This window comes from Mesoplodon bidens, assembly GCF_964165515.1.
Source record: "Mesoplodon bidens genome assembly, chromosome: 7".
Classification (NCBI taxonomy): Eukaryota; Metazoa; Chordata; class Mammalia; order Artiodactyla; family Ziphiidae; genus Mesoplodon; species Mesoplodon bidens.
This window is the reverse complement of record NC_138164.1, coordinates 70,193,394-70,220,312: the sequence shown is the minus strand read 5'-3', so window position 1 is coordinate 70,220,312 and position 26,919 is coordinate 70,193,394. Positions and strand designations below refer to the sequence as shown.

The 26,919-nt window shown below is 37.5% G+C and overlaps 1 protein-coding gene across 7 annotated transcripts in view; it reads left to right on the top strand.

Annotated features, from left to right (window-relative positions):
• DLG2 (discs large MAGUK scaffold protein 2) overlaps nucleotides 1-26,919 on the top strand; it is a 1,231,136-nt gene that overhangs the window by 540,617 nt on the left and 663,600 nt on the right. For all 7 annotated transcript variants that reach the window (XR_014016293.1, XM_081239496.1, XM_081239495.1 and 4 more), the window contains one exon: nucleotides 5,712-5,762. Coding sequence is in view for 6 of the 7 variants with exons in the window: in XM_081239496.1 (XP_081095622.1) it covers nucleotides 5,712-5,762 (51 nt within the window). In the remaining variant the exon portion in view is untranslated. The remainder of the gene's footprint in view (nucleotides 1-5,711; nucleotides 5,763-26,919) is intronic.

Here is a 26,919-nt window from a genome sequence, read left to right as displayed (position 1 = left end):
TTTATGGTAAAAACCCTGCAGAAAGTAGGCATAGAGGGAACTTTCCTCAACATAATAAAGGCCATGTATGACAAACCCACAGCCAGCATCGTCCTCAATGGTGAAAAACTGAAACCATTTCCACTAAGATCAGGAAGAAGACAAGGTTGCCCACTCTCACCACTCTTATTCAACCTAGTTTTGGAAGTTTTAGCCACAGCAATCAGAGAAGAAAAGGAAATAAAAGGAATCCAAATCGGAAAAGAAGAAGTAAAGCTGTCACTGTTTGCAGATGACATGATACTATACATAGAGAATCCTAAAGGTGCTACCAGAAAACTAATAGAGCTAATCAATGAATTTGGTAAAGTTGCAGGATACAAAATTAATGCACAGAAATCTCTGGCATTCCTATATACTAATGATGAAAAATCTGAAAGTGAAATCAAGAAAACACTCCCATTTACCACTGCAACAAAAAGAATAAAATATCTAGGAATAAACCTACCTAAGGAGACAAAAGACCTGTATGCAGAAAATTATAAGACACTGATGAAAGAAATTAAAGATGATACAAATAGATGGAGAGATGTACCATGTTCTTGGATTGGAAGAATCAACATTGTGAAAATGACTCTACTACCCAAAGCAATCTACAGATTCAATGCAATCCCTATCAAACTACCACTGGCATTTTTCACAGAACTAGAGCAAAAAATTTCACAATTTGTATGGAAACACAAAAGACCCCGAATAGCCAAAGCAATCTTGAGAATGAAAAATGGAGCTGGAGGAATCAGGCTCCCTGACTGCAGACTATACTACAAAGCTACAGTAATCAAGACAGTATGGCACTGGCACAAAAACAGAAAGATAGATCAATGGAACAGGATAGAAAGCCCAGAGATAAACCCACGGACATATGGTCACCTTACCTTTGATAAAGGAGGCAGGAATGTACGGTGGAGAAAGGACAGTCTCTTCAATAAGTGGTGCTGGGAAAACTGGATAGGGACATGTAAAAGTATGAGATTAGATCACTCCCTAACACCATACACAAAAATAAGCTCAAAATGGATTAAAGACCTAAATGTAAGGCCAGACACTATCAAACTCTTAGAGGAAAACATAGGCAGAACACTCTATGACATAAATCACAGCAAGATCCTTTTTGACCCACCTCCTAGAGAAATGGAAATAAAGACAAAAATAAACACATGGGACCTAATGAAACTTCAAAGCTTTTGCACAGCAAAGGAAACCATAAACAAGACCAAAAGACAACCCTCAGAATGGGAGAAAATATATGTAAATGAAGCAACTGAGAAAGGATTAATCTCCAAAATTTATAAGCAGCTCATGCAGCTCAATAACAAAAAAACAAACAACCCAATCCAAAAATGGGCAGACGACCTAAATAGACATTTCTCCACAGAAGATATACAGACTGCCAACAAACACATGAAAGGATGCTCAACATCTTTGCTCATTAGAGAAATGCAAATCAAAACTACAATGAGATATCATCTCACACCAGTCAGGATGGCCATCATCAAAAAATCTAGAAACAATAAATGCTGGAGAGGGTGTGGAAAAAAAGGAACACTCTTGCACTGCTGGTGGGAATGTGAATTGGTACAGCCACTATGGAGAACGGTATGGAGGTTCCTTAAAAAACTACAAATAGAACTACCATATGACCCAGCAGTCCCACTACTGGGCATATACCCTGAGAAAACCATAATTCAAAAAGAGACATGTACCAAAATGTTCATAGCAGCCCTATTTACAATAGCCCGGAGATGGAAACAACCTAAGTGTCCATCATCGGATGAATGGGTAAAGAAGATGTGGCACATATATACAATGGAATATTACTCAGCCATAAAAAGAAATGAAATTGAGCTATTTGTAATGAGGTGGATGGACCTAGAGTCTGTCATACAGAGTGAAGTAAGTCAGAAAGAGAAAGACAAATACTGTATGCTGACACATATATATGGAATTTAAGAAAAAAAATGTCATGAAGAACATAGGGGTAAGACAGGAATAAAGACACAGACCTACTAGAGAATGGACTTGAGGATATGGGGAGGGGGAAGGGTAAGCTGTGACAAAGCGAAAGAGCGGCATGGACATATATACACTACCAAACGTAAGGTAGATAGCTAGTGGGAATCAGCCGCATAGCACAGGGAGATCAGCTCGGTGCTTTGTGACCGCCTGGAGGGGTGGGATAGGGAGGGTGGGAGGGAGACGCAAAAGGGAGGGGATATGGGAACATATGTATATGTATAACTGATTAAATTTGTTATAAAGCAAAAAAAAAAAAGACTCCAATTAAAGAGCATTAAAACATGGACTAGTTCACATGTGTTATTCATGAAAAACCTCTTTTCTCAAATCAAATTATATTATCACCCAGGCAGGTGGTACTGTAGCACTGAAGGGGGAAAAAAATCAGTGAAATTAATCTAAAGACTGTCAGAGAGAGAAAAATATATGAAAAGTATTCAAAGTTTATGAAATTAGAACCTTAAATACCAAGTTTGATTTTGAGTAAGTTATGCTCTTGTCTTAACTTCCGTATGAGGCCAGGAAGGCTACATGCCCAGAACTATGCAGGACAATGTGTGGCATCAATTTGATTTTCTAGCCATCATGGAAACCTACCAGCTGTCACTACATAACCGTTAGGTTCAGAAAAATCAAGTATCTGAAGAAAAACATATTTCAAAACTGGGAAATTCCATCTACTTTAGTGACCCTGTATGTCTAAAATACTGCCAATCCTCTCACTTTTCCAGGTGGAGGGGAGACTGTCAGTCATGGTCAGAGCCAGATCTGAAATAATGAGAGCCCTCTCCATGCCACAGTACAGGCTCCAAACTATCAGAATCATAAAACATTACCAGGGTGCTTAAATATCACAGGAAGTATTACTGCTCAAGAAAAGAAAAAAAAAATATATATATATATATATATATATATATATAATTGGCAGTATTTTTCAGGAAGAGAATCCTTTGTGAATTAAAAGGCATATGTTGTCAAACTAATTGGGAGTAGAGTGAGGCCACCTAGACCAGTTCAGACAAGAGACTGTCTGTAAACCACGCCCCCCCCCCAGCAGATGATGGGAGCCATTCACAACAGTTTTCCTTGGTTTTTCTGAATAAGAATACATGAAATTATGGCTAGGAGGGAATTACTGTTCATGTCTTTTGTCTCCTTACCACTCAGTAAGCAACAATTCTTCTAAGCAAATGTGTACAAAAAATATTTAAAGACTGTTGAATTGGTGTACTCCTCTGAAAAGTTAACTAAATTTTCACAAATGTCACAGCGTACTCTTATATACCTCTGTTTAGAATGGAGGTATTCTTAGTTCTTTCTACTTCATTCTTTCCCCCAAGGTCTTTACCAAGGGACCTGGTAGGATTTCTTATCTTAGAGGTCCTTAGGCAGAACATAGATCATGCTCTCCTAGTGATGGAACAATAAACACTAGAACCTCTTAAATGTCTTTCCTGAATTCCCACTCTGGCTCTTATTATTCCATGTTTTAAATGCTCCTCAATTAAAGTTTGAAATATTGCTTCACCTATGCTAAAATCCTTTCACTTCTTTATAATTTCACTAAATCCTGTTGTAGTCATGGAATATTTTCTTTTAAAGGTAAGGTTACATCCCAACCTGGATGTCATCTTCCCCTCTTACAAAGAGATCCTGGATACTACTGAATTAGGCAAATGACATAATTTTCTTGGGTTGAAAACTAAAGACCCATGGAGTAAATGTAAGCCATCAATGGTTCACCTAGCTGACTGGGGAACTTCTGAATACAAATTAGGTTGTGTATAAATAATGCTTCTAGGATCTAAAAGTCAACATATATGATCATACAAATGTTCAGCAAAGATTTTGGTAGACCCCAGCTATGCAATGTGTGTCACTAAAATATTCTTGTCTTTTAAGCACTTCCTAACAGAATTTTCACCTCTGATATTTGTTATCAGAGGCTTGTTTTCTTCTCTTTGAAGTTGTCTTTTTCTCTGCAGTTTGCAACACTTTAATAACCTGAAGGGCTCCACTCTAGAGAAGCACTGAAGCAAAGAAGAGCTTCATGGAGCCATGCTGCGAGAATTAAAACATCACATTAACTCAGCCTTTCCTCTCTGCCTTCTCTCTGTCAACTAAAAAAGTTATGAATAAAAAGGATTAATACGGAAACACACACATACAGGGAGTTTTGAGTTTCCTTTTGTACTTTTACGTGTGAAGAACAAAAATATGTCTATAAAGTTGCTAAAGCTTAGTTCTAACATCATCAAGTTCTCTTCTCTGAGTCATTAAGTTGCTGAAGCCCAGAAAATCAAATTTGATTTAGGGCTGTTTGATAATGTAGTAACACAGTAAAATGTGATTCCCCAATTAGCTCATGTAATTAGAAAATCAAAAACATGCTCTAAGTGGCTGGTGGACACACATAAGTAAAGTCTATTGTCATTCTTTATTATTTGCTGATGATAGTGGGATGCCTTCAATTAATGATACCATATACAAATTCCTTATGGAAGAGAACCCACAAGCATCTGTGTTTATAAATCAGATAAATAATTTAATTACTTAGTTTAGTCATTCATTCATTCACTTTTTTTCCCCTTCATCATTTCTTTTTTGCCAGCCTCTCTTAGGTAATGGGGCCATCTGATCCTTGCCTTCCATAGAGCTCTCAATATGCAAGAACTATATTTAAATTCTTCTAAAGAAGGGACAGTAAACTGAAGTTAGAACATTACAAAAATTATGGCTTTTTGGTTGAAAATTAGATTTTTCTGTCTGATTTCTAAATGTTAATGATTTTACCAAGGCATATATAAGAAAAAAGAAACCGCCTATTCAACAATTTTCTTGCTCAGAGGTTTTGCCTGGCTGAGAAGGGCTCTGTGATAGATAAAAGTGGGAATTGAATATTTGGTAGATTATTTTAAAGTAGCTCTTCATATATTCTATATTCATGTCTGTTGAAATCTAAGGCATATGTTACATGTTGCCTGGCTATATTTAAAATGTTTCTCTCTATAAGTTTAAATAAATTTAAGGGTTGGTTGGATGGTGAAAATGCTTTCTCACTAGGAATTTCAAACATGTCCTGGTTTGTTCTTTTCTCATTGCTACCGAAGGCATGGTTACATGGTCCAGGGCTTCCCAACAAATATAACAAGAGGATAATGGGGATAAATTACCTGAGTTTGAACCAATAAAGAAAAGGCATTTCTTATCTGACATGGTCATTCTTAATGCTGTTTTACAGCCAGAAATGTCATATGGTTGTGTTGCCCTTGCCACTGATTTCTTAAGGTCATATTTTAGTGTCTATTCATGGAAATTTTTAAAGATATTAGGAAATTTTTTCCCCTTGTAACTGTAACATTGCCCCTAGTCAGTTTATTCATTGTAAACTCACAGTGCACATTTTGTATTGTTTCCTGTCCTCCAAACATCACAAAATTCTAAGGGATGCAATAAGCGTTTTTTTCAAGAGTCTCACTCATTTTAGAATAGCTTGGATTATATTTCATTTGGATGAAAACATACAATCACAAACATCAATAAAGTGTGATTTATTCATAGCCAGGATGAAAGTTAACCCCCTAATGTTATTTAAAATGCAGCTCTCTCCTCCTCAAAATGTATTTAATCTTTCTCTATTTTTTTCCTATTTACAGGTCAATGGGACAGAAATTGAATATGAGTTTGAAGAAATTACACTGGAGAGGGTAAGTAAAAAATCCAATAATCCAAAATCCTAATCTTGCATTCCACATTCTGCATCCTAATGTGTTGTCTTGTGAAAATGTACAATTGTGTCTCATACCCTGGATATTTCTAACAGCACTCACAATTAGAATATTAATGAAATGCTTGCAGTGGAGGGCATGGAGACAAGCAGACCGAATCACCAGAATGTTCAGTATGTAAACTACATTGCCAGGATTTGGAGAAATGAATAGGAAAGACAAATATTCAGTGAGCTTGTATGATACTCTTTTCTGTTGTTTTCATTATAAATGTTTTTCTATACATTTTAAGATATATTATAAAATATTTTCATTTATGTGATATTAATACTATCTTCATAACTACCATTACCATGCATTTTTTAGTTTAAAAAAACAAGTGATGGGGCTTCCCTGGTGGCGCAGTGGTTGAGAGTCCGCCTGCCGATGCAGGGGACACGGGTTCATGCCCCGGTCTGGGAAGATCCCACATGCCGCAGAGCGGCTAGGCCCGTGAGCCATGGCTGCTGAGCCTGCGCGTCCGGAGCCTGTGCTCTGCAAGGGGAGAAGCCACAACAGTGAGAGGCCCGCCTACCGCAAAAAAAAAAAAAAAAAAAAACAAGTGATGGATTTTAAAACCTCCCCCATAGAGAAAAACATAGCAACCCTGCAGAGCTCTGCCAGTGTGTTGTTAAGACCTTGGCATGGGTTTGACAAATTAGGGAAATTCTGTGTACCATGACCCTAATATATAAAGATATTTTACAGAAGAACAAAAGAAAGGCCAAAGACCACCTAGAAAAAAAAAATGAGTGAAAGGTATTAACAGGACATTCATCAAAAAAGAAAAGGCCAATAACATCCAAAAACCTGCTCAACCTTATTATTAAACAAAGAAAACAATGGTACTAAACAGTTTTTGTCAACCCCATCGACAAAACATTTAAAAGAAAGGTTAATGTTCACTGCCATTGAGTGGGCCTGGAAATTGGAGTAGCCATGAAAGAGCAGTTTAAAAACATGGATCAAAAGCTTTAAAATGGACACTTTTTGACCCAAGAGTTATACTTATAGAAATACACAAGTTTACAAAGAATGTTCATATTGGTATTGTTTATAATAGTGAAGACGGAAAAAGCCAAGTATTTAATAATACATTATTATATGTCCACATAACAGAAAATTGAGTTATATTAATAGTATTTTAGAAAAATATTTAATTACAAGGGTAGGAGGTCCAACCAGACTCTATTATTAAATTAAAAATCAAGTTTAAAAATGACATTTAAATATAATCCAATAAACACAAATAAAGCTATATATGAATAATACACATTCACAAATATTTACATAAAGCCTGGAAGGATATACACCAAAATGTTAAAAGTGATTAACTCTTCTTAAGGATTTTTGGGTAGTTTTTAGTTACTTCTTTTTGTTTATATTTATTTCCTACACTTTCCATAATAAATATGTAATACACATATATTAAAAAATAAAAATGTAAGTATTTTTACTAAGCTATCATTCAAGCATGAACTCAGACTCTAGATCTACATATACATGTATTTTTCCTTTTCAGTTTACTGATAATTCACTTTCCTGAGTCAGGGAATTTCTCACTTCCAGCCTAATCTTTACTGTGAGTGGCTTTAAAAAGAAATTTACATTAAAAGTTAAGAGTTTGACAGATGCGTTCTTTAAAACTTACATTATGAACTTTGATAAAATTTTAAAGGCATGTTAAATGGAGAAAAGTGAGGTTTGTGGAAAATTAGCCCCAATGAGAAAAGAGAAGACATTTCTCCTTCTAAATTACTAATCTTCTCTCTGGAATTAGCTACATAACTTGTGGGATGCAGTGCAAAATGAAAACGTGAGGCCCTTGTAAGTAGTAAGAATTAAAAGATGGCAACAGCAGGAGCCTTCTAAATGTAAGACCTTGTTCAACTACACAGATCTCATGCTTATGAGGCCAACCTCTCCGTCTCTGAACCCCACACATATATACATCTTGACTAAAACACCATTTAGTTACCCTGGCTTTACAAGTCAGAAATAGTTAGAAGCTAACATTGGTGCAAGGTAGAACATTCTCTAGGAGTCAGACAATTGTGGGTTCTAGTATGTGTTCTGATGCTTACTTGCTTCATGAGACAGCTTGCCATCTCACTTCCTTTACTTCCTGCCCTAGGGTTCCTGATCACACTCTGAACCTTGTGGTGGCCATTAGCTGTACCCCCTCCAAGGCCTCTGTGTCAAGCATCATCTTCTCAGAACACCACCTCCTCTCTGCCCTTAACATTTATTCTACTGCCCCCACTCCAAAAATTCTTCACCCCCATTGGGACCTCGAATTATTGATTTCACCATTTACCTCCTGTTTTCACCCTTCTTTATGCCCTCCCCTTCCTCCTCCCCTATAGCATATGTTTCCTGGTCCCATCACTCTAATTCTCCTTCTCGCACGCTCAACATTTTTTTTCCCTCTCTCTTTTTTTGTGTTCATCCAGCAAACTCTCAGCCCTTGTTAATCTACCCTGGTTAGACCTACACCTTCCTACTTACTCCATGCCAGCACCTGTGTAACTGAACATAGCTAGAGAAGCACCTAGTCATCTCACTTTAAATTTATAACTATTAGTTTCAAATGAATACTCAAAACACCCAAGCATTTCTTTTTTTTTTTTTTTTTTTTTGTGATACGCGGGCCTCTCACTGTTGTGGCCTCTCCCGTTGCGGAGCACAGGCTCCGGACACGCAGGTTCAGCGGCCATGGCTCATGGGCCTAGCCACTCCGCGGCATGTAGGATCTTCCCGGACCAGGGCACGAACCCGTATCCCCTGCATCAGCAGGCGGACTCTCAACCACAGCACCACCAGGGAAGCCCCCAAGCAATTCTTATAAATTTCTTTAGAAGAATCATTTTCTCTTTCTCTGGGACAAAAGTTTCATATCTCATTTGCTTCCCTCAAATCTCAAAAAGTTTCATATCTCATTTGCTTCCCTCAAATCTCAAACTCTCCCTCCCTCATCCTCACTCTTAACTATTGATCTCTCTTCATATGGCCTTGAGAAAATCCAAGCAATCAAATGAAAACCACCTTACTTTCCTACGACAAGGTCCACTAGTGTGCTCTCCCCGTTACAATGAAGGAATTTTCCCTGCTGCTTTCCCAGGCCAGCTCTTCACCTGTGACCTGGTCTCCATAACCTCTTATCCATTTAAGGACTTTGCTTCTGGAGTTTTCTCCTCTCTCTCCTGCAATATCAGTTTCTCTCTTGCTTTTTCCCAGATAAATTTAATTTAGACATGATGTAATATCTCTCCTCTTAAAGAAAAACTATGTCCCTTGACCCAATGTTCCCCACCATTATTGCCTCATTACTCTATTTTGCTTAACCAAAAATCTAGGGAAATTGTCTATTTGCATCAACTCCACTTTAGTACCTCCTTTTCTTATTTTAACCTATTTCATGTTTTCATCCTCACAGTAGTCCTAAAACAGACCCTATCAAAGTCACAGCAGGTTCCATCTTGCTAAATACAAGCATCAGTTCTCAGTCCTGACTTCTCAGCAGCATTTGATGCAGCTGTCATTGCCTCCTTCCTCAAAGATGTTAATTTCTTAGCTTCCAGAACAAAACACTCTCCTGTTTATTTACCATGTCTTCAGTGCCCTTTCTCAGTCTCCCCACCAGCTCTTCCTCTAATTGTTGGAACACTCCAGAAGCCCAGTGCACAGACCTCTTCTTAATCTCTCCTCATTCCCTTGGTGATTTCATCCAGACCCATGGCTTTAAATACCAACTATCAACTTCAGATTCCCAAATCTGAAGTCATGACCTCTTTCTCACATTCCAAATGTGTACAGCTAGCTGTCCAGTTGGCACCTCTCCTGAACATTAAGAAGATATTCTAAACTTGATATATTCCTAACAGAATTCATGATTTCCCTGCACTCACTATCCTTAGGGCCGAAGCTGCTTCTACCCTAATATTCGTCATCTTAACTAATTGGTTCTATTATTTTCCTTGTAATTCAGGCCCCCCAAAACAATAATAATATCTAAGAGTCTTGTATAATTACTCTTTTCCCTCAGTATCTAGAACAAGTCCTACTGGTGCTACCATAAAAATATATTTCAAAATCGGTTGCATCTTACCACCTGCTCTGCTGAATCCTGGTCCAAATCAGTATCATCCCATGCCTGAACCACTGCAATAACTTCTACTTTTGCCCATTCTTCTCCACAAAGTAGCCAGAGTAATCCTTTTCAAAATATAAACCAGATCATACCACTTTTATTCCTAAAACCCTCCGAGAGGTAATAATTACACTCATTATCATCACCTACAAGGCTTTATACAATCTGACCTCTGCTTCTCTCTCCAATATTATGCCCTAACCATCAACTTCTAGAACATTTTCACTTCAGCCATACTGACTTTCTCATCAGTCTTCAAATGTCAAGCTTTTCTCAACTCGAGGCCTTTATATATGGTATTCTATATGTCTGGGAAAGTCTCCTGTCAGCTCTTTATAAGGTTTGCTCATTTCATCATTTAAATGTCAACTCAAATGTCTCCTTCTCAGAAAAAATCTTTCCTTTGTACCCCACTTAAAGTAGTGCCAGCTTCCCTATCACACTTTTTTCCTTTTCATAACTTTATTCTTTTATAATTGTACTTACTAATATCTGAAATTTATAGTACTTATTATTGTTCACTTTGTTAACATCTATGTCCCCCCTAAATATATGCTATTTACAAATATATAGTCAACTCTGTATCCAATTTGCCTAGAAGAGTATCTGGAATGTAGTATGCATTTGGTGACTATCTGGTGGATGATTGGATTATGCCTGTGCTCTGTCTCTAAGTACAGTGAAGTAGAGACACATGGCCTATATTTGACTCCTGTCTCTATCACTTGCTGGTCAACTTACTGTGAGTTGAATACTTAACCTTTCTGTGCCTAAGTTTCTACGTCTGAAAATGAGGCTAAGGTATTTGTAATCACCTCCTAGGACTCTTGTGAGTATTACATGAGTTAAGATAAAGGTTTAGAATAGCATGCATCATAATTATTCTTAACATTTCCTTTACGCTAATGTGGTAGTTCTCACAAGTGTTATTTATCAGGATCAATGTGGAAGCTTAAAACCTAGCTTCCCAGTGTCAATGAACAATTTACATTAATCTAACAAGAACTCCTTTCATACCAGGTTTCCCTTTTTTTTTTTCTTTTTTTCTTCCCCAGTTACTTTGTTAGATGTCAGACATCCAATGATGAAGTTATGGTCTTTGCTATATGTGTTTGCAGCCTACACTTTTTCTACATTCCATCTCTATAACATTTATTTTAGTAATAAACTAACCACCTTTAGTAACATCCCTGTGAGGTGGATATTACTACATTTAACACATTAAGACACTCATAATTTAAATGAGTTTAAATTAAACTCAGAAATTAACTCACTTGTCAAAAGTCACAATCTTAGTAGAAATGGAACTAGGATTCAGCCCCATACCCAACAGACATGAAAACCTAAGCTCATAGTGGGAAGCAGCTGTATAGTACAGGGAGATCAGCTTGATGCTTTGTGTCCACATAGAGAGGTGGGTTAGGGAGGGTGGGAGGGAGATGCAAGACGGAGGGGATATGAGGAAATATGTATGTGTATAGCTGATTCACTTTGTTATAAAGCAGAAACTAACACACCATTGTAAAGTAATTATACTACAATAAAGATGTTAAAAAATGAAAAAAAAAAAAACCTAAGCTCATTGCCACTAAGTTAAACTGCACCAAATTAAGCTCAAGTGTTTTTTCTCCAAGAAACTTTTCTTGACTTCCCCTCTTAGGAAAGGTGCCCCTTCATAAGTTAACACAAGGAGAGAATTTCTCACACTAAATGATGAATAAAATGTCTTTCCACTGATCTGTGAGTTCTCTGATGGAAGGAATTTTATTATAGTGTTCTTTATATTACTATGATGATATAAAAAGAAAAGGGAAAGCCACTGGACAATTTGAGGACAAGCTGATGACTCCTCTCCTAGAGCATCACTGGTCAATGCATTGACCACTTGCCACACATGGTGAATCCCACACATGTCTTCTGTACATTTAGGTGTTGAACACTTACTGAACAAGGGCATTGGGCACAGTCCTTGTTTCATAAAATTTCACCACCTGGGGGAGGACACAGAGAAGTAACTAGGCAGAAACCATAAAGAAGAACAGAATGCTGTGGCTACCTGGCCCAGAATGGAGTACTTCCCTGAGGCATTATACCTGAGCATGGGTTAAGAAAGGTGAGAGGAAGCTAGCCATGGAGAAGGGAGTAGAAGAAGAGGGCCTCTCAGGAAACGGCAAATGCAAATGTTCAAGGGTCCATGGAAAAGTAACATGCTGAAGGAACTGCAAGTAGTTCAGGATGACTGACTGCATTTCAAGGTATGAATTAGGACTCGGAGAGAGAGAGACCAGGCTGGAGAGATGGAGAGGACTGGGAATATAGATGCCTTGGGTAACATTTAAACTTAAATTTTAAATTTTATCTTGAAGGCAGTAGAGAGCCTTTGGAGAATTTTAAGCAGAAAAAGTGACATAATCATACTTGTGGTTTCAAAAGATCACTTTAGCTGCAATATTGGGTGTACATTTCATGGGATTCAGGAGATGATGCAGGTATGCCATTTAAGACATAATTAATGGCTAAATTCTGTCAATGGTGATGAAAGAGGAGATGATTCAAAATATGTTAAGAATGTTAGAGGAACAGATTTTGTTCTTCTATGGGAAAATGGTTGGGAAAATGCTAGAGAGAGCAAGGAACTCAAAGATGCCTAGACAATAATCCAAGAAATTCATTAATACAATCTGGGCCTCTCAGCGATGGACACCTGTGATATTTCAAGCCTTTCTGACACCCTCAGCTCTGTGACATTAACAAAGGTAGCTGAGTATAAAGTTCATGCCTCTGAGTGACTTATCCATTATCCATGTATGAAGTTAATAAGTTATGTACCCCTAACATGATTTGTATCAAGAGAAGCTAGTTGACCCAGCATGGATAATAGATTCATCATGCCTTCATAACCCTGACCAGCATGCATGTCTACAATTTAGCAGAGATGTTGAAGTGACTATCTGACCATCTGCCGACCCCTACCCCCAGCCACTAAAAAAAATGAACATTTGCAGTGCTTTCCTGACAGCTGCGCAATTTATGACCATGTGACACTATATGAATGCTCTGTCTGACAAGTCAGGGATATTCTTTTGCAATTTAAAAAAAATCAGAGCTGAGCCATCTTCCCAAATATAAATCATTGACTTTTGTTACTTATTATTTGACCCATGCTAAAATAAACAGATTTATAGGGCAGAGAAAAGTGACTGATTTATTGCACACTGCAAATTCCTACAGATGAACCGAGTTTGGGGTATAAGGTGGGTAATATGGGAATTTTTTAAACAGTATTTGTGAACTGCAGGTAAGAAGTGACCCGTTAAAGTAGTCTACTGATGGACTTTCCAGACTCATCCAGATATCAAATTAATTAGAAATTCATTGGATGTCTGAATCACTTAGGCCAAATTTATTTTTCTCACACTATTGAGCTTTCATGAAGATGAAAATTCCTAAATTCGAATGGAATTAAGGGTCTATTGCTTCAAGTAATGTAGAGGCTTTAGGGTTTCTAAATGTCTGATTTTTTTTCTGGGTCTCTTTAGCTATTTCAAATTTGTAGTAACAGGAACAAAAAGCCAGAGTCCTGAAGATATTTCAGGGGGTTTCATATAGTCAGCTATAGCACAATCTTATTCTATTTTAGTTAAATAGTTTTTAATGCTAGATAATTTTCTTAAATTTTATGTATTTCCAATTATCAGTGTATATTTTAGTGTGTTTGAAATATATGCACACATATGTATATTTAAGGACATAGATACCATCCAAACCTAAGTGTGTATTTAGATATAAAAACATTTAATTTGTATGAATTTTGATCAAAGTTTTATTGGCTTTGTGGAAGGTATTGCAAGATTTATAGAACAAAAGTAGATTCACATAAGCAGTAAAAAGGAGCAATCTTTGAACTCAGACCTTATTTTGAATCCAGAATCAACCACTTTCTATGTGACCTTGAACAAGTGACAACCTATTAAGCCTCAGTTTTCTTCATGATGAATGCGACACTAATATCTATTTTACAGCATTGCTGTGAAAAATAGAAATAACATATGTAAAATGCCTAAAATAGTTCATAGAACAGCATAGATTCTCAGTATTATTAGTTTTTATAAAGTGAATACTCACACCTTTATCTAAGCCTCATTATTTTTAAAGATGTCACTGTTGGTATAACTTCAGGCTATGATTCTATGGCTAAGTCAAGTGGCAAATGTATGCTTTTCTTTCATATGGGCATGTGTGTGTGTGAGAGAGAGACAGAGAGACTGTATTTATGGTAACTGATAAGCTTCTTAAGTAATCTCCAAAATGTATGTGTGCCCAATTATCAATGTGTTTTTTAAGCATGTTAAGTATATAAAAGGAGTCTGCCCTGAGTTTGCAGCCATAGCTTCCTCTAGAATAACCCCACACTATTTGTAGCTCTAGCTTCCCTTCTTTGTTAGCTCACAAGAATTTAGTTCCCAGCTAGACAAAGAGAGTGTTTTCTTTTGTTTTCAATAACTTCAGGCTATGATATTTGCTTCAGATGCTCTAATACCTACTTAAAATATTTTGTAGAGATATAGTGAGCAGCTATTCTTTTTGTTTGCACATTGCAACTTGCAAGAAGAACATCCTCCTTTGGGGAAACTGCTCCTTGCCCCATTCCAACCACATCCTTCTGGGAACAACTGCCAGTCACAGTACCCATGGTCATACAGTTGACTGGTCTAGTGCTACTCATTGGAATTACCAGGCAAGCTAGTAAAAAATTAATACAGATACTTCAGCCGTGCCCTAGACCAAATAAATCAGAACCTCAGGAGTGTGGAACATGAGAAATCTTTACTTTTAAAACTTTTCATAGGAATTTGATGTACAGTTTACAGACTGATACCTGAGCCAAACTGAGCCAATAAGAGTGCTCCTTGGGATTTTTCACCCTGGAGTTTGGGGAATGAGAGGTGCTGCATTCCAGCTGGGCAGTATAGCTGTGAGATGTGAGGTGTAAGAATGGCTGCCATATGAATTTCCTGCCTCATGGAGTAAGCTCATCTGAGAAAATGAGGCTTCCTGCTGAGAGAGCCAGAGACAGAAGATAACAAAGAGGGAGAGAAAGCGAGAGAAAGAACTGGCAGCATCCAATTTCTATGGTATATCTGTCCTAAAGACCCAACCAGACAGCCACTCTGTTTCCAATGGCTAGATGAGCCCTTCCCTTAAATTCTTCTTAGCCAGACTAGTTCAAATCCATCATCCATAACTTGCCAACAAGTGGACTTATACAAATGTATCTTGGTGTTGTATTTTAGTTATCACTGTGTGGAAGTTGTTGAATAGGTCCTGCCCTAGCCTCATGCTGCCACAGCCTGTTCTCAAAATAAATGTCACCTTGCTTGGATTTATCTTCTCTAAATTCTAATTGTGCCTGTTACCGCTGAGGTAAGGTCATAAAGCAAAGCTCTCCGGTAGAGAACGTTGTTGGCAGGTTGCAATAAATCTTAATACCCCATAGCTTACACATACCATCCCCTTTAAAGTAACCCATTACTGTGTTTCAACTCCCAGAATTAAAGAACAATTTACAAAAAGTGGCAAGTAAACAGAATGCCTAGTGACAGGTCTATGAATTTAGGTCTCTACTGTCTAGAAACTTTTCTGGTTTGGAAACTAGCAAGTTTTTGTACATGTTTGCAGTGTTAACCACTGGCCTCAGATTTCAGAAAAAAGTTGACTGTTAGAAATATGGTTTACAGACATTTGGGTGGGTCATTAATCTAACTTTTCTTTAGATGTAAGTATCAAAGTCTCAGGATTGAAGATCTCCTGGTAAACATACTTCAAAAGCCTGATATAGATGAATTGGCACAAAATGCATTTAGCTGAAATTCAGCTGCTGTCTCCAGCCTTCTCCATTTTCTTTATACCTCCCAGCTGATTTATCTCCCTTCTTTCATCCCACACACTGTCACCAGAGCATTAACAAGTGCTCTCTCCCAGTTCCTTAGTCTTAGCCTTAGTGCCCCCACATCATCTAAACTGATCAATATATTTTCTTCTGCGAACCACTTGTTATACTATCACCCCTATCTTTTTTCAACATGGCTCTTGATTATTACAAGCACATCTGATGCTAGTGTAATGGTACTTCTAAAACTAACAACTTTTAGATGAAATCTACAATGGAAAGACTTTCACGGAAATGATGACAAAGCTCCATTGTTCCCAATTGAGTTTTCTAATCAGAGTAGATCTATTTTCCTGACTTGTATCAACAAGGTGTGGATAGTTAAGGAGGTTTGGCAAGGAAAGCTCTAACTCCGGGATGCCCTGAGACTTCAGAATCCTGATGGAGATACTAGATCCTGAGACTACTGGAAAGCAAAGACCCAAGAGGCAATACAGGACAGGGGCCCAGCAATCACACCTGAGTCACTAAACACTAGATCTTGAGAACTGAAAAGCTGGGGATTTTATTACTTGCAACTGAACAAACTCTGAGTGATATAGCTCTATTTTTCTGTAGGTCAGCTATCAGGCTAGTAGCAAATATAAATTGAGTCACTCTTAGTACTTTTTTTCTCGAACACTTCAACCACCTCCGGAATTATCCCATAGTTCTATGGCCTTATACAGTGACAAGACAACCTACACATTGTTTGGCCATGTTTCCTCACAGGCGACTACTGCAACACCCATAGTTCCTCTCTGAGTTGCCCCTTTCAGTCTGTCAGTTTCTGCTACACCTTTCCAATATAGTGGACATTTGTCAGTTATCTACCCATTTCATTCTTTTCACCCCTTCCCTTTTACTAACTGTGCCCGGATTTTAGTTCAGATGTCTGCCTTCTCCCACACAACCCATGTACTGTGATGGAAGCTAAAGTGACTCTGAACTCAAGGGGTAGGTCCTTATTGATTTAAGCCAATGAGCACTGATAGAGGCCCTTAGCCTCCATCAGTGGTGACTATGCAACCTAATCCAGTACAATCACAGTGAATTCTGTGACTCTTGCTTAGAATTCTGAGACAGAAACCCACTCTTTTCCATGGTCATGAAGTGAGGGAGCCTATAGCTCAGATAGTAGCTTGGAGCCATTTTGCTTGGAGGATTCCAGCTTTAGAATGAAGTACCATTTTAGATGGCAGAGTAGGTAAATGGGGTAGAAAAGTCTTGGTGACTTCTTGAGACCATGAAGCAAACCATCTCTGAAGCACTCCTTCTGAATTTTTGTTAATCTCCTTTATTGTGTTAGCCAGTTTAAATTGTGAGTTTTGTTACTTGCAACTAAACAAATCCTAAATGACATAAATGGGTCATGAGACTCTTTAGGAAACTGTTTAGGGCCCCATCTTCTTAGACATGCCTCAAAACCATTTATCTTTGAAAATTATTCTTTCTCCCTTCTTATTCCAGTTCAGTGAATCTCTCCCCACCCTGCCCCCCTCCCCATTGGGGAAGCCTCACGCTTATTCCCTCTGCAGAGGACTCCTCTTCCCCCTTTTACTTCCTCCAAAAACCCTTTAATTTCTTCAAAGGGCTTAGGTTTTTGGAAGCAAAAGCAGGGAGATCTTTGCAGGCTGCTTCTGATTTCAACTCCCTCTTACCTCCCCCTACAATGAATAACTGCTTTAATGGGGAGAAAGGAAAAGGAAAAATACAGGGAGAAGAAAAAAATACTAGTATCTCAAAATAGAGATACATAGTAGGAAAACTAAAAGTTATTTCAAGCATTTGAGAAATGATTACAACTAGTTAATTTAAAAGTTTATATTTTATCTACTTAGCTTGATGAGCTTGATGCATTTTTATACTTTCAAATCATCTATCCTTTGGAGAAACAAAATGTACATAATATGAAAATTTTCATAGATACCAGAACCTCCAAGATGTATTACCTAGTTTTATAGTTTAAAAATGTTCGGCCTGTATAGACTCAACATAAATTAAACAAAGCACATTTAGTCATTGAGTAGAGTGTCACCTTGCATTTAATTCAGGATCACCAACTAGGTTCTATTCCTAATATTGCTCTTCACACCCTTACTATTTTTGCCTGAGAAGCTCTTGCTCAAAACCCAGCTTATGTTTTACCTCCTCTGAAAAGCGTTGTCAAGTTCCCCAGTCAGAATTAGCTTATCCATCCTTTTCATCACCTCAGGGCTTTCTCATCGTCCCCTGTGTTAATATCCTGTCTACCTTTTATATAAATTTTGAGGCCCTTAGAGGCTAAAATCCTTTTAATTTGGCATTTTATATCTGGCTGTTTTTAATCACTAGAATAACAAAGTATATCACTAACAGAATCACTAGAAGAATATTTAAGTCTCTTGACAAGATGTAGAGATTTGCTTCTCATCCTGATTGTGTGTGTATACACATACATATATATATATATATACACACACACATGCACGTACATGTATAAATTTTATGTACATTTTGTGATATATACATTTCTTTCATGTATTTGTATTTACATGTGTTTGTAGATGGATGGATAGATAGATAGACAGATAGATAGACAGATAGACAGACAGATAGGATCTTCTTTTAAGCCAGAGCCGATGCTCATGCTCTTACTAATGCTGGTGCCACACTAAGTGTATCAACATCATTTACTGAAATTTTTAGCTTTGTATGTTACTTACTCTTTTTTGGTTATCTCAAATCTTAGCCATTAGTCTATTACATAAGTTTTAGGGCCTCTCTTTTACAGAGAAGCAAACTGTAGGTCAACGAAGTTAAGGCATCTATCCATGGTCACAAAGCTAGTATATGGCAGAGCTGGTTGATTGGTCTTCAATCACTATGAGGTGCCATCAGTAAGCGTGAAAAATATGGAAGACTTTTTGGAGTAAAATATTCTCAGACCAGCCATGATATATTCAGGTTACCTTTAAGGTTTATACATTTATCAAAAGGAAACACTAAGCCAAATGGCAAAATGGCTTAGGTTAGCATCGGAAGGCTGAAAGCAGCTTCAAGCAAAAGATGAAGACAGTCATAGGTGGATGGAGATGCCTTTATTTCTCTGTAGGATTATTTCTTAATGTTTGAGAAATAAGCCACACCCATCTCCCCTGATTTACTTAAACTTCACTCAAAACTCAGTAATGCTACCCCAACTTGGGAAAAACAACAACAAAAATGATACCACATCTTGCAAATTTAGCACTCTTCTACTTCAAGAAATCCAATTCAAGCAGTGTTCCAATTGTGCTTTTAAAACTTTCCTCTTGAAAATATACCCAGGTTTTACGAAGCTAAAATTGGTGAGGTTGGTAGTTCTACTATGCATACAGTATTATTATTTCATTCAATTGATATACACATTCTGATACATCTCATACTTTAAGATTACTTCATTATTTCCAATTGTTTTTTCAGATACGTCTTTTCATCCTTCAAACTACCCTGTGAATTAGGAAAAGAAAACTTGCCACTCCTCATTTTGCAAATGAGGAAGCGAAGGCTCAGAAAATGTTGCCATAGGTTTCCCAAGGTCACTCAATACAGAGCAAAGCCTGGTCTAAATCACATCTTTAACTTCCAGCCTTGCTCTTTTGTCTCCATCTCTTGCTGTTTGGGTTTTGTTTTAACAGCAAATCCAAATAATTGGCCTATCCAGGTAGAACAAACTAAAAATATCAAAATGTGGTCATTAATTTCTGAAACTAAGAGATCAGAAGAAAACTTTCTCTCATGTCAAATTGGATTTTAAATCACCCCAAATCACTTAAACTTGCTTTTCTTAAAGCAACTATCATAAATGTTTAGACTGATGAGAAGCACTTCCGAATACCAAGTTTTTATCTTCCACTGCCAGTACGTGGGAAAAACACTTTAACCCTCTAAAGTTTGAACATCACTCTTTAATATTTCTTATATTGATTTGAATTCTCTTTTAGTAATTTCTTCCAAACTATTTTAACAACATAACAAAGTATTTCAAGTGTGGGCTTTACAGCCCTTTAGCCTAAGATCAAACTGTGGCTTTACCACTTACCAACTTTGTGAATGGGACCAAGTCACTGAGCCTGTCTGTACCTCAGTATACTCATCTGTAAAATAGGGATGATAATGATACCTCTCTCACAGGATTGTTGTGAAGACTAAATGTGTTCATAAATATAAAATGAGGTACTTAAAACAGTGCCTGGCCCTAAGAAGTACTATATAAGTGCTAGTAATTATTATTATTACTGGTCTAGTTCTCTTCGTGTGAGAGGCCTTGAATTTTAACAAAAAAGAAATCAACATCTACTTTGTCCCTGGACTCTTTCTTCTGCAGAATCACCACTACTCCCCTATTTCTTTAATTGTTCACTCAACAAGCATTAATTGAGCATCTCTTCTGTGACAGGTGTATTAGAGGCTGTGAATAAGTGATAGGTGAGATAGTCTCTGCCCTCAGAGAGCTTAAGAGGCAGTAATGGAGACAGACATGTGAATGAGAGTCATTACTTCAGGGAGATCTATCTACTACTGTGGAGTGTTGACCAGGCTTGTCATCTTCTTGTTTTATACAACTATCTACAACATAAGCCTGAAAAAAAGAAAAGTGCTTTTCATACTTTCCTGTGGTAAAATGAAAACCCAGGCCTTTGCACTGACCGCTTATTACAGCGACTGTTTCTTAGTTCGTGGTATGTTTCTCTGTGTCTGCGTTCAACGATAAAATATACAAGTGGCAAAGTATTTTGTGAGGGCTATTTATTACTGCTTCAAAATTAAACTCATGTCAGTGTTATTTAACCACCTTCTCTGCAAACATGTTACTTTAGGGACAGGCTGTCTTCAGCCTGGGCTGTTCCAACAGAAATTACAACCTATGCTTTTCAGAGCAGTCTATCATTTTGGCAGTGCCTACAAGGATGCCCTTAGGTGAATGGACCAACTCCTATGCCAACACTTGAGGATGCAGTTGAAACTCAGTACACTGCTTTGCTTGGATCACCTATGCATCACTCAGATTTGGCTGTTCTTCTGAATAAGCAGGGTGTTTCTTTTTCAAATATATAGAAAAATATTCTGAAAATCTGAACTATGTGATTCAATTTATTTGTGTTACTTTATGTAATCTTTCTTGCAGCAACTCTATGAAGTAATTATCATCATACTATCTTGCAAACTGCAGCACTGAGTGATAGATTGATGTGTCCAAGATTGCACAGCTCGAAAGGGGATACAGCAGAAATCTGAACTGAGATGGGTTCAATGCTAAAGTTTCCCAAAGAACCTCTTGCTCTATAATTTCAGTGTCTCTCCACCCATGGTCAAGGCTGCCTGTACTGTTGTTTCACATGGCATGGTGATTTTCCCTTTGGAAAGCTTGGCATTTGAACAGCTGATGTGAGGATTCTTGCCTCTGGTTTCCAAAGCGATGTTTCTCAACTTGAACAGAGTGTCTGCATTTGTGCTCAGTGGGGAAGGAAGAGTAATGACATTAATGACATTAAGTGAAGGCAGCACTGACTGTGAAATCAGTTACCTTTTAAATCTCAGGGTTCTTGAATTAATGAATTAGTCTTAGAAGGCTGTGTATCATTCTTAGAATTCTGAGAAAAGAAATTGAGTATTAACCCAGTTCACATCCATAATGCACAATTTATAGTCACATGCAGACTCAGCCATATGGTGGAAACATTCTTTCAGATTATTTTATGTTGGTTGCCCCACATACAGCAGGTCTTCTAACTGACTTGTCTTCTGTGATCAAAATAATAAAACATCTGTTGATAATAACCTTGAGAACAAATTGGTGTTTCCCAATCTTGCTTGAGCTATAAAATGTCTACTGTAATAATGAATACAGGATGTGGAGACATTTTAGATGCACGTGTGCATGTGCGCACACACACACACACACACACACACACACACACAAGTTGATCATGTCACCTCAAAAAAGTATGCCCACCAGCATTGCTGAAACCTCATTCACAGAAACAGCTTCACTGTGAATACGTGGGGCTGTTTTTTTAATGGTAGAAATATGGTTGTGAGTTCTTAAAAAGTCTACAAAAGGAGATTAAATAACCATACTTAGGCAGTTTCTTATGAAGCATGTCAAAACTGCATAGTTTAAAAACCTCAAGAGAAAGTTGAGCCTTCTGAACATTTATAAGCCACCAAAGAATTACCAGGGCCCCAAACCATCACAGAATTTCCTGGCTGTCTGGTAAGTTGCCATAGCCGACATAGTTGCAGTCAAAAACATAGTCTGTGCTGGAAAATCTGTGATTCTCATCATAAGCTCCCCCTTGCACGTACTGGGCCCAGTCTGGTGAGAAAGAGAACGTGGAACATTTTGTAGTGTTTTTATTTCTATTGTGCCCCTCTCTGTTCAGTTCTGTCCTTGGTATGAAGTTTCTTTGGGCAGACCAGAATCCTTAGTAGAAATTCCAAAAGAAAAATTCAGTGAAACATTTCCACCTTCTGCTTTAGATGAGTGTAGTCAGTACAATAGACCTTTCAGCTCCCAGCAACTTTGAATCTCCTGTTTTATTGGGCCTGAGTGGAAGTGCACTAAGTTTTAACAAGTGCTGTTACCCACTTGCCTTGCCACATAGAGCCCTCCAGAGACTTTGCCTTGACCGTAAACACAAATTAACTGTTAGCCAACTGCAGAGTTCCTGACCCAGTGTTTCCTGCCATACATTAGCTGAAAAATCTCAGTTTAAACCAATTGTTTCCTGTTCATTATTCTGCCTCTTGAGTTCACTGTTAAAATTTTGCTCATTGCCCTTTCCCAAGTATACCAAGCCATATCCTTCACTTCTTTAGAAACTGGCCCACTAAATGAACAGAATAGTTTATAATATGCTATTTACTTTTAACATACATGTGATGATTATACTAATAATAGCTCCTAAGTATTTGAGATATACTATTAAGGCCTCCATTATTTTATCTGAGCTCTACAACAAATAACCATTTAGCTTTTTTTATCCTCGTTGGGAAGATAGGACAACTGAAGATGATAGTAGTTAAGTAACTTGGATTTAAAATCATTGCTATTCTGGGGCCAGAATTCAGTCCCAACTCATTTGATTATATCTGTGCAAGTCCTATTTCTTGCTATAAACCTATGTGGTAGCTGTTATTAAAAACCTTATACGGATGAAGAAACTGAGTTAAGGGATTTACCCAATGTTCAGGGTTTATTTGAAAAAGCCAGGGAGAAAAATCATGCACTGTGTATCTCTAGAGCATTCTAGTATTATCCTTCTCTAGTATTCTCATCTTGGGATTACCATCTATTTAGCCAGAAAGCAGCTCTTACTGTTTATACCTAAGCAGCCACTGAGTCAATTCCACCTCTTTAATCCCTTTCAAATCCACCTATTTTTCCCCAGACACACTACCTACTTCAGGCCACTATCGTCTCTCACCAGGATTACAGCAGCCTCCAAACTGGTTGTTATGTCCCAGTCTTTAGCCCCCTTCAGTGCATTATCCACACTGTAGCCAGTGTGATCCTTCTTACCCTAAAGCATGACTGTGGTACTCAGTACTCCACATTGACTTTTAGGTAAAATCCAACCTTCTTGGCTCAGCATCCAAGGCCTTACATGTTCTTTCTACCTCTCCCTTAAGCTCCAGTTTATCCCTTATCATTCTTTCCTTGCATCTATATTCCACTCACATGGTATGACTTCAAATTTCCCAAACACATAGGATTCTCTTTTTCTCACCTTCTCTTTCCTATGAATGCTCTTCTCCATGCCCCACCCCATTTGCCTCACGAATGCCTGCTCAAACTTCATGTTGGAGTTTAGGTATTATCTCCTTCTAGGAGCATTCCCCAGCATATCCCTTAACTCTCAAGTACCTTCTTCTTCTATTGGTTGTTTGAATGTCCTCTAACAAGAAGACTTACAGTCCCTTTTCCAGAACTTATGAGTTGATGTCCCTTGGTAGCTGCTCAAATTAATATTAACAGCCCCAATTTTTTTATCCTTCAAAAAAGAGTACATTTAATTAAAGAGAAAAAATAGAGTGACCTAGTTGCCTTCTCTGCCACAATTGTGCAGCCATTCATTGGTACAAATTTTCCATCCTACCAGAATCCATCTAGGGATGGAATCAGATGTTGAGTCTCTGCTGGTTTAGCGACATTCATTCAGTCAGTCAGCCTATAAATATTTGTTGATCAACTGTCATATATTATGTACTATTTAAGTCTCAGGCCATATAACAGTAGGCAAAACAAATAAAAATTCTTACCCTTAGAGAGCTTATATTCTAGTGGTGGAGACATTAAATACATTAAATAAATAAGTAAAATGAATATTATATTAGATGTCAGTAAGTGCTCTGGAGAAAAAACAGTGCAAATTTATATTGACCTCAGTTGCCATAAGAGATAAAAGCCATTTAATGTTTCCCCCTGAAATGGGAATTGTCATTTAAAATGGTCATTGTTCTTCATCCCTTGACTAGTATGGATGAGTGATGTGATAATTACTCCCTACTGGATGGACCCCAGGCACCTCCAGAAAAGTGGAAGTATGAAATTAGCAAGTGTTGCTCTTGCAGACGCATCAGGGTCATTCTACAAATATATCAGTAGGACAGACTTAAAAACAGTCCCAGTCTCAGATTATGTTACTTCACACAGACACAGACACACACACACAGACACACATGCACACACCCTAACAAAGGAGGTCCTTTGAGACAGGATTACATGTGATAGAACTCTACTTTTATCTCAGAAGATGGCAGCTTCAAATATTTGGTGCTGGAAACCAGACCTATTTCACTGGTAACTGGGTGACTGGGAATTGACTAGGTCAAAAGGCACTGTGTGTGCCCTGATGGATGTTCAGAAGATAAGAAGTTAAGCTTTGAATATGAGTGGGCTTCTGAGCATTGTCAAGGCCTGAAATAAGATGTATACCACCGGTACTTGTCCTGAGTCCCCATGTTTCATAAACTTTGAGAAGTAGCACTTCTCAACCCATATTAAAATTACCTCTTTTCAGTGGAAACAAGAAAATAATTCAAGAGAGCAAAGTTTAGTTGCTCTAAAGCTATATTTGCTAAATAATTGTTTGTTCCTTCCTCCTTAGGAAAACTCTACTTCCTTAGTTGGAGAGGCATTCCTCCTAGATGATACCATAACACCCAGGCACATATCACACTATATCATGATTGCCTGTTCCCTGGTCAGTCACCCCATTCTATCCCTCTGCCAAACTGGGCTTCCTTGAGGGCACTATCATTTATTGCTGAATTCCAAGCATCTACCTAGTAAGAAATACTTGAAGGAAGGAAAATGGGTTTCTTCTAAAGTAGGGAATTAATATTATAGAATCAGAAAATATTGGAGCTGGAGAAGGTTGACAACTAATTCAAACCTATAATTTGATTTTGATAGATAAGGAAAATGGAGTGTCACAGAGGTTGCAAGGGCTTACCCAGAGTCAACACAGGAACCTAATATTAGGACAAAAAATATACACCCCATATCATTTCTTTCTCTGGTAGGAAATTTCTGATAATTATATATACTAATAAAACATATCCTCTTTCAAGCAATCAAAAATAAAATGATTTATTTTATTGTAAGGTATTTTTTAAATGAGAATGAACTACTTCAGTTTAGCTATGTACATTTTGCAACACAGTATTTTTCGTATGTGGTTTGGCTCCAACTCCAACCTAAAACAGAATGCTTAAAATAAAAAAATCCTATAAATATTTAGCAGGTACAACCTCCTCTAGCCAAAACTGTTCATTCTGAGATGATATTTCTACCAGTTTCTTTTTTCTCTACCTGAAGAAATCTTGTGACATCAGTTATGCCTCCAGAACTGAAAACATCCAAAATAGGAATAGAATATATTTCCTCCTTTATTTGCCTTGAAATGTTCATTCTGTTCCCTTGAAGATACTAGACTTTTGAATTTTTGAATTTCTTTTTTAGTGTATGTGTGTGTATATATATATATATATATATATATATATATATATATATATATATATATATATATATTCTGATTCTTGTGACTTCATCTTATCACTATTTCAGAGGAGAAAGATTTGAGGGAAAAATATTCCTTCAAACTTCCTGCCTGGTTGTCTGTGTCACAGAATGTCAACCTCAGCTTAACTGTTAAAACTTTTAATTTTTTTTTTTTTTTTTACAGCTTTTCAATATATTTGCAGTGACCTTTGGTCAAGGGCAATAATCTTCTGACTTAACTTCTGTAAACATAGCTTTCCTTTAAAGATATTCTAGTTGTTTGCTCATGATAATTTTGTTTTATTTTCCCTGTTTCCTATTTAAGGCTTAGACACTTTCATGCCATGAAAATCCAAGATTTAAAAAATGCTAATTCTTCAGCCAAAATGCTGTTTCATCTCCCTTTTCCTAGTAACTTTCAGCCATCCTTCAGGTCTTAGTTTAACTGTTATTTCCTCAAAGAAGCTGTCTCTGACCTTTGAATCTAAATTAGCCATCCCCTGTTATTATTCACTCCCATAGTACTTGCGATTTTGTGTTTGCTTATTTCTCTTTTTAACATCTACCTCTACCATTAGATATTAAACTCTACAAAAGAAGATACCATCCTTGTTTTTTTCACCGTGACTATGTAGCATCCAGCATAGTGCCTGGCACACAGTAGGCTCTCAGTAAATTAAGGGGTACATTAAAATAAACTTTTTCCAAGTATCAGGTGGTAAAAATTCTGGGTTCTTTTTTTTTTTTTTTTTTTTTTTTTTTAATGTACCATTGTCCTGATGCTCACTTTTTTTTTTTTTTTTTTTTTTTTTTTTTTGTGGTACGCGGGCCTCTCACTGCTGTGGCCTCTCCCATTCCGGAGCACAGGCCCCGGACACGCAGGCTCAGCTGCCATGGCTCACGGGCCTAGCCGCTCCGCGGCATGTGGGATCTTCCCGGACCAGGGCATGAACCCGTGTCCCCTGCATCGGCAGGCGGACTCTCAACC